Raw genomic sequence first — 15,586 nt, 5'->3', positions numbered from 1 at the left:
AAATGATAAATCTCAGGTTGCTGAATATTCAATCCCTTTCTTGAAAAGCACTTATTGTTAATGATCACAGATTATAACCTATATGTGCTGTGTTTGACAGAAACCTGGCTAAAACCAAACGATTACATTACTTTAAATGAGTCCACCCCACAAGATTACTGTTATAAACATAAGCCTCGTCTGAAAGGAAAAAGGGGGAGGTGCTGCTGTAATTTATAGTAATATTTTCAGTATTACTGAGAAGTCTAGTTTCAAATATAATTCTTTTGAAGTGTTGGTGCTTAATGTAACACTATCTATGTAATGATACAGGCTTGAATCAAAGGAGGAAGCAGGATCCACATGCAACAGCTTTATTAAATAAACTCAAAACTAGACAGACTGACAGACTTAGACTAGGGAACAGGACTCGGGAACAGAACTCAGGAACAGGACAAACAACATTACAAAGTCAAGAACCCACAAACACTGAAACAAGACACAGGGTTTAAATACAGAGACTAACAAACTAAAGAAGATAACAAGGGGGCGTGGCTAATCAGAAACACCTGGGAAGACTAATAAACAAGAAAAACTACAAAGGACTTCAAAACATGGCACAGAACAGGAAATAACAAGTCCACACAAGACAAGAGGAACACAAGACAGGAATCATGACATAGCCCCCCTTTAAAGAGCGGATTCCAGACGCTCAGGAAAACAGTCCAGGAGGGTGCTGGAGCGGAGGTGGACCCGGGGCGGAGGGCAGAGCAGGCAGTGCAGGTAACCAGGGCGGAGACGACCCTTCAGGCGGCCAGGGCGGAGACGACCCTTCAGGAGGCCAGGGAGGAGACGACCCTTCAGGCGGCCAGGGAGGAGACGACCCTTCAGGAGGCCAGGGAGGAGACGACCCTTCAGCAGGCCAGGGAGGAGACGACCCTTCAGGAGGCCAGGGCGGAGACGACCCTTCAGGAGGCCAGGGCGGAGACGACCCTTCAGGAGACCAGGGAGAAGACGACCCTTCAGGAGACCAGGGAGAAGACGACCCTTCAGGAGGCCAGGGAGGAGACGACCCTTCAGGAGGCCAGGGCGGATCAGGGCTACAGGGCGGACCAGACAGTTCAGGAGACCATGGCGACGCGGCCTCCATGGTCCTATCAAGGGACCTCCTGCCCCCCTCTACTGAGGGCTCAGGTTCAGGCGTGGCGGCGGCGGCCATCTCTACTGAGGGCTCAGGTTCTGGCGTGGCGGCGGCCATCTCTGCTGAGGGCTCAGGTTCAGGCTTGGCGGCGGCCATCTCTGCTGAGGGCTCAGGCGACGTGGCGGCGGCCATCTTGTCCGGAGACACTGGCTCGGCGGCGGCCATTATGTCCGAAGACTCTGGATCAGCAGACGTGACGTGAACAGTCTCTGGATCGGCAGACGTGACGTGAACAGTCTCTGGATCGGCAGACGTGACGTGAACAGTCTCTGGATCGGCAGACGTGACGTGAACAGTCTCTGGATCGGCAGACGTGACGTGAACAGTCTCTGGATCGGCAGACGTGACGTGAACAGTGTCTGGATCGGCAGACGTGACGTGAAGCTCAGGTTCAGGAACAGGCTCAGACTCAGGAACAGACACGGCCTCAGGAACAGAAAGAAGCTCAGGAAGCGTGAAGGCAGCCATCCTGAGAACCAGAATTAGGCGTGGCCGCCTTCTTGGCTGGAGACTCTCAGGTGACGTGACGGTGGCCATTCTGGGAACCAGAATTAGGCGTGGTGGGTTCTTCTGTAATGATGCGGGCTTGAATCAAAGGAGGAAGCAGGATCCACATGCAACAGCTTTATTAAATAGACTCGGGAACAGGACTCGGGAACAGGACTCGGGAACAGGACTCGGGAACAGGACTCGGGAACAGGACTCGGGAACAGGACTCGGGAACAGGACTCGGGAACAGGACTCGGGAACAGGACTCGGGAACAGGACTCGGGAACAGGACTCGGGAACAGGACTCGGGAACAGGACAAAGTCAAGAACCCACAAACACTGAAACAAGACACAGGGTTTAAATACAGAGACTAACAAGCTAAACAAGGTAACAAGGGGGCGTGGCTAATCAGAAACACCTGGGAAGACTAATAAACAAGAAAAACTACAAAGGACTACAAAACATGGCACAGAACAGGAAATAACAAGTCCACACAAGACAAGGGGAACACAAGACAGGAATTATGACAATCTAATGTAAATGATAAATACCGTTTGAGATTTGTGCTGGCTACTGGATACAGGCCACCAGGGCACCATACAGACTTTATCAAAGAATTTGATGATTTTCTATCAGAGTTAGTACTGGCTGCAGATAAAGTCCTATTTGTTGGTGCTTTTAATATCCATGTAGATAATGAAAAAGATGCATTGGGATTGGCATTTAGAGACATTCTAAACTCAATTGGAGTTAGACAACACGTGTCAGGACCTACTCATTTTCGTAATCATACTCTAGATCTAATATTGTCACATGGAATCAATGTTGATGCTGTTGAAATTCTGCAGCAAAGCGATGACATCTCAGATCATGACTCCCTGTTACAAATATGACTGAACTCCTGCCACTTAAGTTTGCTTTATACATAATCCTCCTGATCAGTTTCATCTCCTCAGCATCCCAAATAGCTTAAAAGAAATCGATATTGCCACAGAAACCACTGACTCTCTCTTTTCCAGCACTTTAGACACAGTTGCTCCTTTGCACCTAAAGAAGATTAAAGAAATAGTCCAATGCCGTGGTACAGCGTGCACACTCTGGCCCTCAAAAGAGCAGCCTGAATAATGGAGTGTAACTGGAAGAAAACAGAACTAGAGATTTTCGCATTTCGTGGAAATAGTGCATGATTGTGTTCAGAAAGGGCTTAAAACCTGCTTGATTTGCTTTTTTTTTCTCTCTTAGAAGAAAACTCTTATTTGATACAGTGGCTAAATTAACAAGAAATAAAACTTCAACTTCTTAAGTTTCCAAACAGCATAGCAGTAATGACTTTATGAACTTCTTTACTTGCAAAATTGATAATATTAGGGAGTATAACTTTAGACAGTGCATTGTAATGTCGCTGAGGAAAAATTAAATTCATTCATTGCTATAAGAGAGGAAGAATTTTCTAAACTCTTTAAATCATCTAAATCAGTGGATCACTGGTTCTCAACCTTTTTTTCCACTGGGCCACACAATGGTCCAAGTGCAAGTCTATTTGTAAAAAAAATAATAATTGCATCACAATAAGTGTATTGTGATTGTCACTAACATTTTAGTAACTAAACTGAATTTTATTAGGTTTAGTGACAACATGTTACAATGTTTAAATGGTACAATTTCTGGTAAGCTACACTTTTTTATTATTTCAATTCAATTCAATTCTTGTGATTTGATTTAATATTGACTCATTTGGATAAATATTAGGTACACAAGATAGGCGTTAATTTTTCTCAAGAAAAAAAACAACTCACCTAATGCTGTAAACATACAGAGAGCCCTATCAACTGGCAGTATTATTTAAGGTTAAAAATAACTCAGATTAAATATAATGCGTTTTTTTTATTTATTATAATAACATCTTTATTTAATGATTATAAGTAAAAATATAACAAATATGTAATATAGTACACATATTTAGCAAAATACTCTCTATAGCTCTTTTTTTTCTAGCCAACTAACGTGCTATAGCCCATATTATGGTCATTAAATGGCTTTGCTGAGGTAAATGTTTTGTGACATAATTGTTCTCCAGTTGTTTTATTGACCCCTTTGTTTGATTGATTGGTCGATATTATGTATGATGAATATACATTTCGGTAAGTTGTACTGTATCTTTCAACAGTGTTAATTCGTGTTTATTTACTATTAGCTAGTAGAGATAATCGGGTCACGTGCCGTTAGCTATCTGTCACGTGTCAAGCGCCAAAACGGTATTTATTGTTTGAATTTCGTAATAAAATTGACAGAATCTGAGAGCTGAGATTTTTTTATATCATAAGTAACCTGCTCTGTCTAGTCTGTCGGTCTCCGTGTCCTCTTTGTTTCGCGATTTGTCTGTGCGTGAGAAAATGGATGTGTGGCGTGAGAGCGTGTGAAAAGTGTCAATCGCGTGAGTCTCACGGTGAATGCGTGAGAGTTGGCAGCTCTGTGATATGTCAAAAAACATTATAGTTCAAACTTTTATTTTTTTTAACTAATGTTAATTTAATTTAAAAACAAAAATAATTTAAAAAAAATTAAGTAAAACTGGAATTTATTTTTTAAATGTGGTCGGCATATCGTGGGCCGCATTTGCATTTTTGACGGCCCACAGGTTGAGAATCACTGTATCCTCACAACTATGTTCCTTTTTAGAAAGAAATGGAATCTGGGAAGATTTCCAGTCAGGATTTAGACCGTATCATAGTACTAGAGACAACTTTCATTAGAGTTACAATTGATTTGCTCTTATCATTCAATCGTGGTTGTGATGAGAGATGTTGATGTAGTGGCTTAAAAGATGCTGATTTTATTCCCTGTCTGTCTGCCATCAAATTGCAGCTACTGGAAATAGACATGCTATTTTACCCACATAATTTTATAAGTAATATATTGTAGTAAACCTCTTGATTTCTTTTAAAGAGGTTTAACCAGATTTATGGAGGACAGAGGGTACGTTACAACACCGGACTTTTTGGAAAAATATCGCTTTATAGAGAATTTTATTTAGAAAAATATAACCATTATATAAATAAACATTTAAATAAGTTCAACAAACATTTACTGTGTACGCCCTCATTAGGACAAATGGCGAAACACAAGTGTACTCCAACACAGCACTGCACTCTAGTGGTTATCCCCATCTTAGGGTTGGTTAGGGTTAGGGTTAGGCCAGACAAAGGGTTGTTGCCGGATGAACCCTAATGGTCTTGAGCAACACAAAGCATCCCCATCTTACCCTGAGAGCGAGAAACCAGTCACGTTCACTTCCTGCCAAGCCGCTTTTTCTCTCATCTCTCAAATGCCCTCTCACCTCTCCAGTTGAGTGCAATTATCGCTGTCTTCAGTCTGTAGAACGAAAACGTGCTGTAGAAAGGTTCAGATGGGCAGTGCCAAAGCCAAACAAAAAGAGAAATCCCCAGCATTCATCACAATATTACTGTAATGGCATTATTTTTGTAATGCGTTACTCACACTGCAAATAATACAAAAAAATATATATTCTATGCACTTGCTTATAACTTAAGAGTAAGCAAAAAAGAAAAAAAAAAGTTGTAAATTAAACTTAATTATTTCATAATAATCCAAGTTGAATGCATGAATCAGTAGGCAAAAATATTACAGGTGGAGTGGGAGTCATTTAGTTAATATATAAAAAATGTCAAATATACATAAAGCATTATTTTTAGTGACAAAGTAATATGATTTGTTTGATTAATTTTATTTAAGTAACAGGTTTATCTGGGAGACTTCGAATACACCCTCAGTTCTAGGATTACTCTTTTATACAGAGACAGACAGCGGCATGTGAACGGGACTTTTATTTTGGTCTGGTTGTGTGATGTCATCAGGCTGCGCCGTGCTCCTGCATCTCTTGTGATTCTGTTAAAGAAAGGTTTGTGTTTTTTACGCATTTAAAGTGTTTAAATCAATGCAAACTGTTCAGTCAATTTAATCATATTTACAATAAATTAACCACTCTTGAAAGTAACGTTGCAATGTTTTATTTAACATTAATGAACGTTATTTATTGGAGTAAATCCCATCCACCCTTGATTAAGAGAAATTGAGCGTCTCGTTTCGCTCTCAATAACGCGAATAAAGTTTATTGTAAAGAAGTGATTAGAGAAACGGAGCTTTTCGAAACTCTGAATCATGTCAAGAAACAATTGATTCAACTGAACATCAAACACAATGTGACAACTATTACAAACCAGCTGCTGTTTTCGTTAATCTGTGTAGGCTAATCTATTAATTGTAACAAATATTAAATACGAAATATAAATAATAAATATGAACTTTCTGTATTATTTGTATATTTTAATCAGGTGATTTAAGTCCATTAACTCTCTCTCTCACTGACTCTCTTACTAGTGAACTGAACTATTGAACTAAAGCTGATTGAGACACACTCAGATTTAGTTTGGGTTGATTTTTCTTTCTATTTATTCTCATTTTAAACAGGACAAAAACACAGAAAAAAAAACCTGGTGAAGCGACTGAGATCCATGTAACACACTATTAAAAAGATGGCATTTATTAAAGAGGAAGGTGAAGACATAAAGATTGAAGAAACATTCAGACTGAAAAATGAAGATACTGAGGAACAAACAAAGATGGTTTTTATTAAAAAGGAGAGTGAAGATTGAAGAAACATTCAGAGTGAAACAAGAAGAAACTGAGGAACAAACAGGTTGGTTTCATTCTCAAAGCTGAACTTATTCATTTGATCCTAATGTAAATGTCCAGCTCTAAAGAAATTAATGATATTTTTAAAGAATGTCATATGAATGTCCAAATTATTTGATTATTGGAGCTGGTCACCTCATGTGGACAGACATGTTGAGATCACGTGACCAGACAAACTAGTGCTGCCTTCAACCTGAGAAGATCCGATTTCCATGTTTGGTGTTCGTTATTACGCATTCAATTGGGAAAAATAATTCAGACAACATTATTTTCCATAACATTTAAACCCCAAATCAACTCCTGAATGAAAAACAAGAAAAACTATTCATTTTTATCACTTAATTATGCAATAGTATCTAACAAAAACATTTACTAGTTACTAAAATTCAGATGATCAAAAAAAAAAAGACTTGACTTATAAACAAAGTGTTATCACAATCTGTTTAAATCAAAGACAAATTGAGCACTTGACTTTCACATCTTCTGTCAAGATCAGATGTATGACATTAAATTAAAAATTGCACGATCATCAGTTATACATTTTTGTTAAGATGTGCTGTTATGTTCAAAATACACTGTTACGGCCCAAAACCAACTTTAGCTATTTTAAACCATTTAAAAAGGCAAGTGTGTATTTAAAAACACGCATCACACACATGACCAGCGTCGGCCAATAGTGAGCCTACGTGTGACGTACAACACAGATGCGCTGCGCTATTACACTATGTGAACTCACTCGAGGCCCAGAGAGAAGGAAATGAATAGTTGAATAAAGTCTTCTTTTTTTTTTTGCGCACAAAAAGTATTCTCGTCGCTTGATAAACTTAAGATTGAGCCACTGTAGTCACTTGGACTATATTAACGATGTCTTTAATAACTTTTCTGGGCCAGCAAGTTTCATTCCCTTAGAAGCCTATGAAGAAGTGATCCAGCTCTCAGATTTAATCAAAAATATCTTAATTTGTGTTCCGAAGATGAACGAAGGTCTTACGGGGTTGGAACAACATGAGGGAGAGTAATTACTGACAGAATTTTCATTTTTGGGTGAACTAACCCTTTAAGCTACTGAAGTTTTTCAGTGAAGATCCAACAAAGCATGCAAGAACATTACACACGTATTCGGAATGGACAATTCTGTCATGTTTGTATGGCATGATGATAATGAAATGATTTTAATATTTAGTTAATGTTAGTGTAATTTTAATGTTAGTAATAATACATCATCAAAGATATTGAAAAACTCTCTTTCAAAACTTTCTCCGTCATTGACAGGATTTGACATTGACAGAGTTCTTAGTTTTCACTTGTTATACGGTAGGGGGCGCTATTACACATGAATGAATTACATTACTGAATGAAATGTCGAGCCCATGAAGAGGTGTAAGGCTCTGAATACTTTGGGTGTGTTGATGAATGCGATCTTCTCCATCTAATTTTTTTAAAATAGTTCTGAATACGAGCCAGACGCAGTGTTTGACAAAATTGTTAAAACTGTCGCTTTTTAAATTAAACTTCATATTCCAGTGTTGATAAAAAAGAATCCATGAAACTAGAATATATATACTGTAATAAATAAATTATATATATATATATTTATTTGTATTCTTTATTTTGATATATTGTATGTTCAGATATTTTTGAGCTGAAGTTTAAGTGTGGATGAACACTGGTAAACTAAAGCACAATTAAAAAAAAAAAAAAAAATGCAGCAGTGCTGGGATCGACCTCATATATCTTTAAGGGTTTTCTTTATGGGAATACGCTTAACGTGAATCTTTGCACATGCGTTCATATTCTGGGCTCATCTGCGAGCCTGTATAGTATGTATCTTCATCAACTGTATAATGTGTACTGACTGAGTTTGGTCTTTTTATTATTCCATGAAGCCACGTTACACACTTTTCACATTAAGCAGTTAAGATGTGGGAATCCTGGAGTATGATGTATGAGGGCAACCCCAGCACTGCAGCAAAGCCACACACAAGCCATGATACAGCACAACTATATAAAGTTAAGGAAACAAAGCAACAGGGAGAAATATAGGTCTTCCTCCGGTGTAATGTTTGTTTTTAGCAGCGGTACTCTACTGCTAATCCTGCAGTTCCCAGATGTGCACTGTTGAATATTCTGCCGATTCTGAACCACTGAATTTGTGGAAGTGAATTTGTAAAGTGAAATTAAATGGACTCAAAATTGCCTTTTTAAATATTATAGGTGGTATTTTTAAACCTAGTTAATATTTTGCAAATTAAGTCTGTAAGGTGAATTTGAATTGACTTTTTTTAGTTTTGAAATTGTGTGTGAAATGTCTTCAGTTGAAATATTCACAGCTTATATACACAACCATGTAGAATTTCAGCACCCCCAAAAAACAATGCATTTTTTTTGCAATTCAACATGTTTTTGTGTTTCAAAGACATTCGTCATTATTTTCCTTTGATACACAATCAGGTGGTAAAAGCAGGTCATTTGTAACTTCAACAAGCAGTTTCTATGCAAATCCTGATTAAAAATCTGCACAAATATGTTTTTCTGCTGAATTAAACATTATTAGACATTAAACATTAAAAATAATTAATAATAATTAAACATTTTTCTGATATTTAAACATTAAAAGGTCTTACATGTTGGTAATTTTCATTGTTTTCATTGTATATCATTGTTTTGTTTTTTCTCTTGTTTTGCTCTGCTGTGGTCGCTCACTTGCAGTTGGTTTTGATACTTTACATGTATTAATATTTGAACGTCTGTTGATTTATGCCATTAAACTGGAGTTAATTTTTTTTTCTCTTTCTTCTTTCTCAGGGACTGGTAGTCATTTCATCTGCCAACAGTGTGGAAAGAGTTTCAATAAGAAAGGACGCTTTAAAGACCACATGAGAACTCACACTGGAGAGAAACCTTTCACCTGCCAACAGTGTGGAAAGAGTTTCAATCAAAAAGGAATCCTTAACAGGCACATGAGAATTCACACTGGAGAGAAGCCTTACATGTGCGTTCAGTGTGGAAAGAGTTTCAGTGTACATGGAAACCTTAATGTCCACATGAGAATTCACACTGGAGAGAAGCCTTTCACCTGCCAACAGTGTGGAATAAGTTTCAATTTAAAAGGAAGCCTTAATAGGCACATTAGAACTCACACTGGAGAGAAGCTTTACAAATGTCCTCAGTGTGGAAAGAGTTTTGATCATCATGAAAACCTTAAAGCCCATATGAGAGTTCACACTGGAGAAAAGCCTTACACCTGTCCTCAGTGTGGAAAAAGTTTCAACCGAAAAGGAAACATTAATTCCCACATGAGAATTCACACTGGACAGCAACCTTACACCTGCCAACAGTGTGGAATGCGTTTCAACCGAAAAGGAAGCCTTAAGACCCACATGAGAACTCACACTGGAGAGAAGCCTTTTCACCTGCCAACAGTGTGGAATAAGTTTCACTCTAAAAGGAAGTCTTAACAGGCACATGAAAATTCACACGGATGGAATTCCCACAGCAGAAATATCAAATCCAGTCCCGGATGTCGGATCTTGTCAAAAGTCTGGTGTGCAACCCAGCAAAACCTGTCAACAGCGTGTCATGTCTTTTACCTCAAGACTCTATAAACAGCCTTATATCAGCCTGAGAGTTTGAATGTGAAAGCCAGGGAAGAGCAGAATCAGGAGACAAAGTGATGATAATAAAAAGAGCAGAGTTTTTTTTTTTATATTCTTATTTTTGTATGTTTCAATGCTCAGATTTCATCTAGATGTTACACTGTTCAATGCTCAGACTTCGTCTGACCAGTACGATTCCAACAAGTGTTATTATACCATGGGAAAAACAATGGGAAATCACTGCTTGACAGCATCGTCCTGTGACGTTAAAGGAGAACTCCGGTCAATTTTAACATTGAGCTCATTTTTTTGTAAATTTGGAGTGCTGTCAATACAGAGAACAACGACAAAAATCGGTGTTGCCTACACCATGTTATCCTCTTTTTAAAATTTGCACCCTGTTGACTTCAATGAAATAGTAATCGATTGTCGAGTTAACGCGCGTGATCATAGGTAACTAAACCTATGTGCGTGAACTCGACAATCGATTACTATGGACTTTGACCGAAAACAGGATGTAAATACAGGTATGAGCGCTGGCTGAAATAACATAATTTTTATTCATATCTTTCACATCTACTGCAGTCAGATTCACCTGTGTTCACTCTGAAGGAATCACTCACATTGGCTGTGCACTTGTAATGACACATCAAGGATGTTAAGAGGCTAAAAGCTGGTTTAAAACTTGCCCCATTGAAGTCAACAGGGTGCAAATTTTAAAAAGAGGATAACACGGTGTAGGCAACACCGATTTTTGTGGTTGTTCTCTGTATTGACAGCACTCCAAATTTACAAAAAAATGTTAAAATTGACCGGAGTTCTCCTTTAAAAACCTTGAAATGGAGACATTCTATTATCTCCTACCCATGAAGACAAACATCCCTTTAAACCACAAAGTCGTAAGATTTAACAACAATAGCAAGCATTGCAAGAGCAAGGAAATAAGTAAAATGACAAATGATTAATTATAATAATAATAAACGTAAAATGTATGAATTATGTAAATCAAATAATAACAATATTATAATGATTTATAATAGCACATAAATATGTGGAAGTAGGCCGGTGGCGTGATTGATGATGCGCGCTGCATCGGTCTTGTATCTCTCAACGGAGGAGCTTCTGGAGCATAAAAGGAGAAGCTATGACAGTGAAGAACAAGACAGGACCAGGCCTGGACTATATATGCTATGTTTTGGTGTGTGTGTGTGTGACAGTCGTCCGTGAGTGGCTTTTGGTTTGGGTTCATTTCAGAATTAAAAAGTGTGTTCGAACGTTCGTCTCCTTCCCATAACAACATACCTCGTTACCGAATAAATGATAAATCAACTAAATAAATGACTAATGATTATAAATGATTATGAAGTTAAATATAAAAACTTTATAATCATAATAATAAAGAAAAAATTATGTATGGTTGCTTTCTGAAAGTAATATAGGTTATTGAAAACCGTTAGATCCTACACTCCCCCCTCTTAATCATACATGAAAACATTTGATTACCTAGATTAAATGCAAGCAAACCTTAATGATCATTATCAAAACATGCTTTGAAAGTTTGGATGGCCAGTCCATACCCTTCCCTTCTACATGCTCTTTAAAAGAACAGGTCTTCTCTGTCATACCAGCATCAGTTGAGGGGGAATGTGTCTAACATTCTATGATAGCCTTATGGCAGTAAAGTGTCTCACAAAAATCTAAACTCTTACGGCAATATACAAGAGTAAGATGAGAAACACTCCTGAAACTGTAAATAATAAAGGTGCTTTCAAATGATTCCAAAGTGGCCCCAATATTGATCCAAACCATGTGTCCCACTCAGAGGAGAAAAGTCCACGATCCCAACCATTTTTCAGTTTCAGAGATTGAACGCTTGGTGTTTTTTGATTACATTGTGTGTTTAGGGCAAACTACTGGCTGTGCCCCTCCCAGACAGAAAGTACCAGCCAGTATGCACCAGGTGAAGTTGATCTGCTAATAAGCAAGGTAGAATCTGAAATCGCCCCCTAAACCCTCATTCACTATTCTCTAGTGGTGGCGAGATGAAGCCTCATGAAGCATTGAAGCTTTTCAGCCAAGTGGTTCACAAAAGGGTTCATTTCTTGAGGCCAAAGAGTGTAAAACAAGCAGATACATTACAGATTACCTAATGTGATCTGTGATACACTGTATTTTGCGCCAGTTAAGGCTTAGAAATAACGGTGAAGAAAAAAAAATTCCACAAAGACTAATCTATTTCTGGTGGTATATATTGGTTGTATAACATAACGGGGCTGTCAAATGTATGTAAATCAATTCTTTGGTCATAATAGGCAGGAAGGGCAATATTATTATTTAAAAATGGAAAGTGGCTGGATTTAAACCATTCAAACCATTGAGTCCAAGTTCAAACACTATGAAACGCTCCATTGTTAACGTACGGAGCTCTGAAGCACTGCCAGCGGGACATTAAACCGGAAGTGTCTGTCCGAGCTCACAACAGATTTTGTGTGGGAATGCAAATATCTTTTTGAGGGAATGTAAAAGTTTTCCGTGGGAACCATGTCCCTTTAGGGGCTCCGTAGCTAACGGTATTACCAACAGGAAAGCAACAATAAACCTCTACCTCACTTCATATGTTTCATGGAAACACCATTGACAGCACCAGACCTCCACACTCCGCCCACTCATTCCATGTCTCCTGAGTATTGATCACCTTCACCTGTCATCGCCACCTGTCTGCAATCTGCACTCTCATCACCAGCACCATAAAGACACCACAGTTCCCTCAGTTCACTGTCTGAATCAATGATTGGGTCGCTAGTCTAACTTATTTAATACCAGCTGTTCCACCATGGTTATTACCCCAGCCTAGAGTTGATCTTTCTTTACTGAAACAGGTTAGTTTAAGTAAAAACATTTTTGATATGCAAGCTTATGTGAACACTAAGCTGCATGAGAGATATGGGTATTACGTACAATTATTCACAGATGGGTCTAAAAATCCAGAGAATGGAAAATCAAGCTGTGCTTGCATTCCAGAATTAAAAATTAAGGTGTTTAAAAGATTAACTGATCATTTATCGGTATATGCAGCAGAAATGATGGCAATTTTGTTTGCATTACAGTGGATAGAGGAAGTCAAACCCATGACAATGCTAATTTGTTCAGATTCAAGTGCTGCTCTGATTAGTCTCAAAAGTGCAACGTCAAAATGTAGGGAGGATATTATGTATGAAATTTATCTTTATATAGAGTAAGTGGTCTGGGGATTGATGTTCAGTTTTTATGGGTCCCAGCATACATTGGCATACAAAGGAATGAGATGGCAGATAATTCAGCTAAAAATGGGTTGAAAGTAAATCAGGTAGAGGTGGCAGTACAAGTAGAGATCAAATCATATGTACAGAGCAAAATTAAGTTACAGTGGCAGAGTTTATGGGATAAGGGAAATAAAGGAAGACATTTATATAAGATACAGCAGAAAGTGGGGGACAAAAAAATCAATGGGGAAGAGCAGGAGAGAACAATGTCAATTTAGCAGAATTAGACTAGGTCACAAAGTTAAATGCATCTCTACATTTTATAGGAAAAAATATATCTGGAAATTGTGAGACATGCAGTCAACTGGAAACTGTGGAACATGTGCTGTTTGAATGCACTAAATCAGGGGTGTCAAACTCATTTTGGTCTGGGGGCCGCATACAGCTTAATCTGATCTCAAGGGGGCCAGACCAGTAAACTCATAGCAAAATTACATAGAACTAACAATAAGTCCACTATTTTTCTTTGTATTAGAGCAAAGAAGAAGAAGTAAATTATAAAAATCTTTATATTAAATGAATTGTCCTTTTACTAAATATATTATGAACAACCTAATTAGTATGTGCAATTTCAACAACACTATTACTCAGTTTAACATTTATTTAAGTGCATTATGCATAAAAACTGATCACAGTTATTGTACAATGTCGCAAAACATTTAGTCACAGTTTTGTGGAACTTAAAAACACTGTCCTGCATGTTAACATAAATCAAACATCAAAATATAGAAATTATTTAAAACCCATTTTCAAATTCTGGGAAGCAATTCTGAACACATGAATTGACTCCACACACTTAAAATCTTAAGTGGCAGCTGTTTTAAAAAGAAAATCTTTGTAAAATTTGCAAATTTATACAAAAGTACAGTATGTAAGTTTTTTTAAAACAGAGGGGTTTTTTTTAAAGTAAACATATTTACTTTATCAATTTGCCCCTGAAACTTGGCATCTTTTAGCCTGCACAAGTGCATCAATATCAGGCATCATGTCCTGAGTAGCAGCCAATTTTAGAATCTCATTTAAGTGCTTATGTGTGAGCTTTGAGCGCAGCTTCGTTTTATTAATGTTCATTACTGAGAAAACTTGCTCACAAAGGTAGGTGGTCCCAAACATGCACAACATTTTTGCAGCCAGTGCAGTTAATTTAGGATAGCCTGGCAGGAGATACTGATAAAATGTGTCCAAGCCCACAGAGGCAAATTTGTCCTTCAATTCTACATCACACTGCAAATCAATTATTTCAAGTTGCATGTCAACGGGCACATCAGAAGCTCTGACTGTGAATGGTGAGCGAAAAATTGCGAATTCTGTCTCGAGTTCGCTAAAGACCTGAAATCGTTTCTCAAACTCCCTCAGCAACCCTGAAATCTTGTCTTTGTACTGTCTCACGTCAGGATTAACGCTTGCTGCGCACACATCTCTTAGACAGGGAAAATGAGCAGGGTCACCGCTTGCCATCTGCGTCTCCCATAATGTGAGCTTTAACTTGAATGCACGTATGCTGTCATAATACTGTGTAACAATTTTTTTGCGTCCTTGCAACATTTTGTTCAGATTATTCAAGTGCTCTGTAATATCAACCATAAATGCAAGGTCCTGCAGCCATAGTGGGCACTGTAATTCCTTAACAGGTTTACCTTTTCCCTCCATGAAATGTCCGATTTCCCCACGTAGATCAAAGAAGCGCTTCAGCACAGCACCTCTGCTTAACCATCTTACTTCAGTGTGGTATGGCAGACCATGGGTAATGTTACAGTCACTGAGAAGGCTGTCAAACTGACGATGATTGAGACCTCTGGCTCGGATGAAATTAACAGTTCGGACAACCACCTCCATGACGTGATCCATTTTTAACGACTTGCAGCATAATGCCTCCTGATGCAAAATGCAATGAAATGTCCAAAAATCACCCCCTCCATTTGCGGCTTGTACTTTCTCTCTGAACTTTGTCACAACACCTGCCTTTCTCCCGATCATTGACGGCGCACCATCAGTAGCCAGGCTTACGGCGCGGGACCAGTCCGCCCCGACTCTGTCCAGCGCTCCAACGACGGAGCGGAAAATGTCCTCAGCTGTTGTGGTGTCGGTCATAGGCACCAACTCAAGAAACTCCTCTGTGACAGTCAAAGTCTCGTCAACTCCACGAATGAATATGGCCAGTTGAGCGACATCCGTAATATCAGTACTCTCGTCAATTGCAACAGAAAATGCTAGAAATGACTCCACTTTGTGTTTCAGTTGGCTGTCCAAATCTGCCGATAGTTCCGAAATCCTGTCTGCCACGGTATTTCTCGTCAAGCTAATA

The 15,586-nt window shown here is 38.5% G+C and overlaps 1 protein-coding gene across 1 annotated transcript in view; it reads left to right on the top strand.

The window, feature by feature from the left end:
- LOC311081149 (uncharacterized protein) overlaps positions 1-10,085 on the top strand; it is a 434,400-nt gene extending 424,315 nt beyond the window's left edge. Inside the window, exon 3 of the mRNA XM_084111566.1 lies at positions 9,189-10,085. Within this exon, the coding sequence (XP_083967692.1) occupies positions 9,189-9,841 (653 nt within the window). The 3' untranslated portion in view covers positions 9,842-10,085. The remainder of the gene's footprint in view (positions 1-9,188) is intronic.
- Positions 10,086-15,586: the final 5,501 nt, after the last annotated feature.

This window comes from Abramis brama (assembly GCF_963993115.1).
Source record: "Abramis brama genome assembly, chromosome: 4".
NCBI lineage: Eukaryota > Metazoa > Chordata > Actinopteri > Cypriniformes > Leuciscidae > Abramis > Abramis brama.
This window is presented reverse-complemented; position numbering and strand designations above follow the sequence as displayed.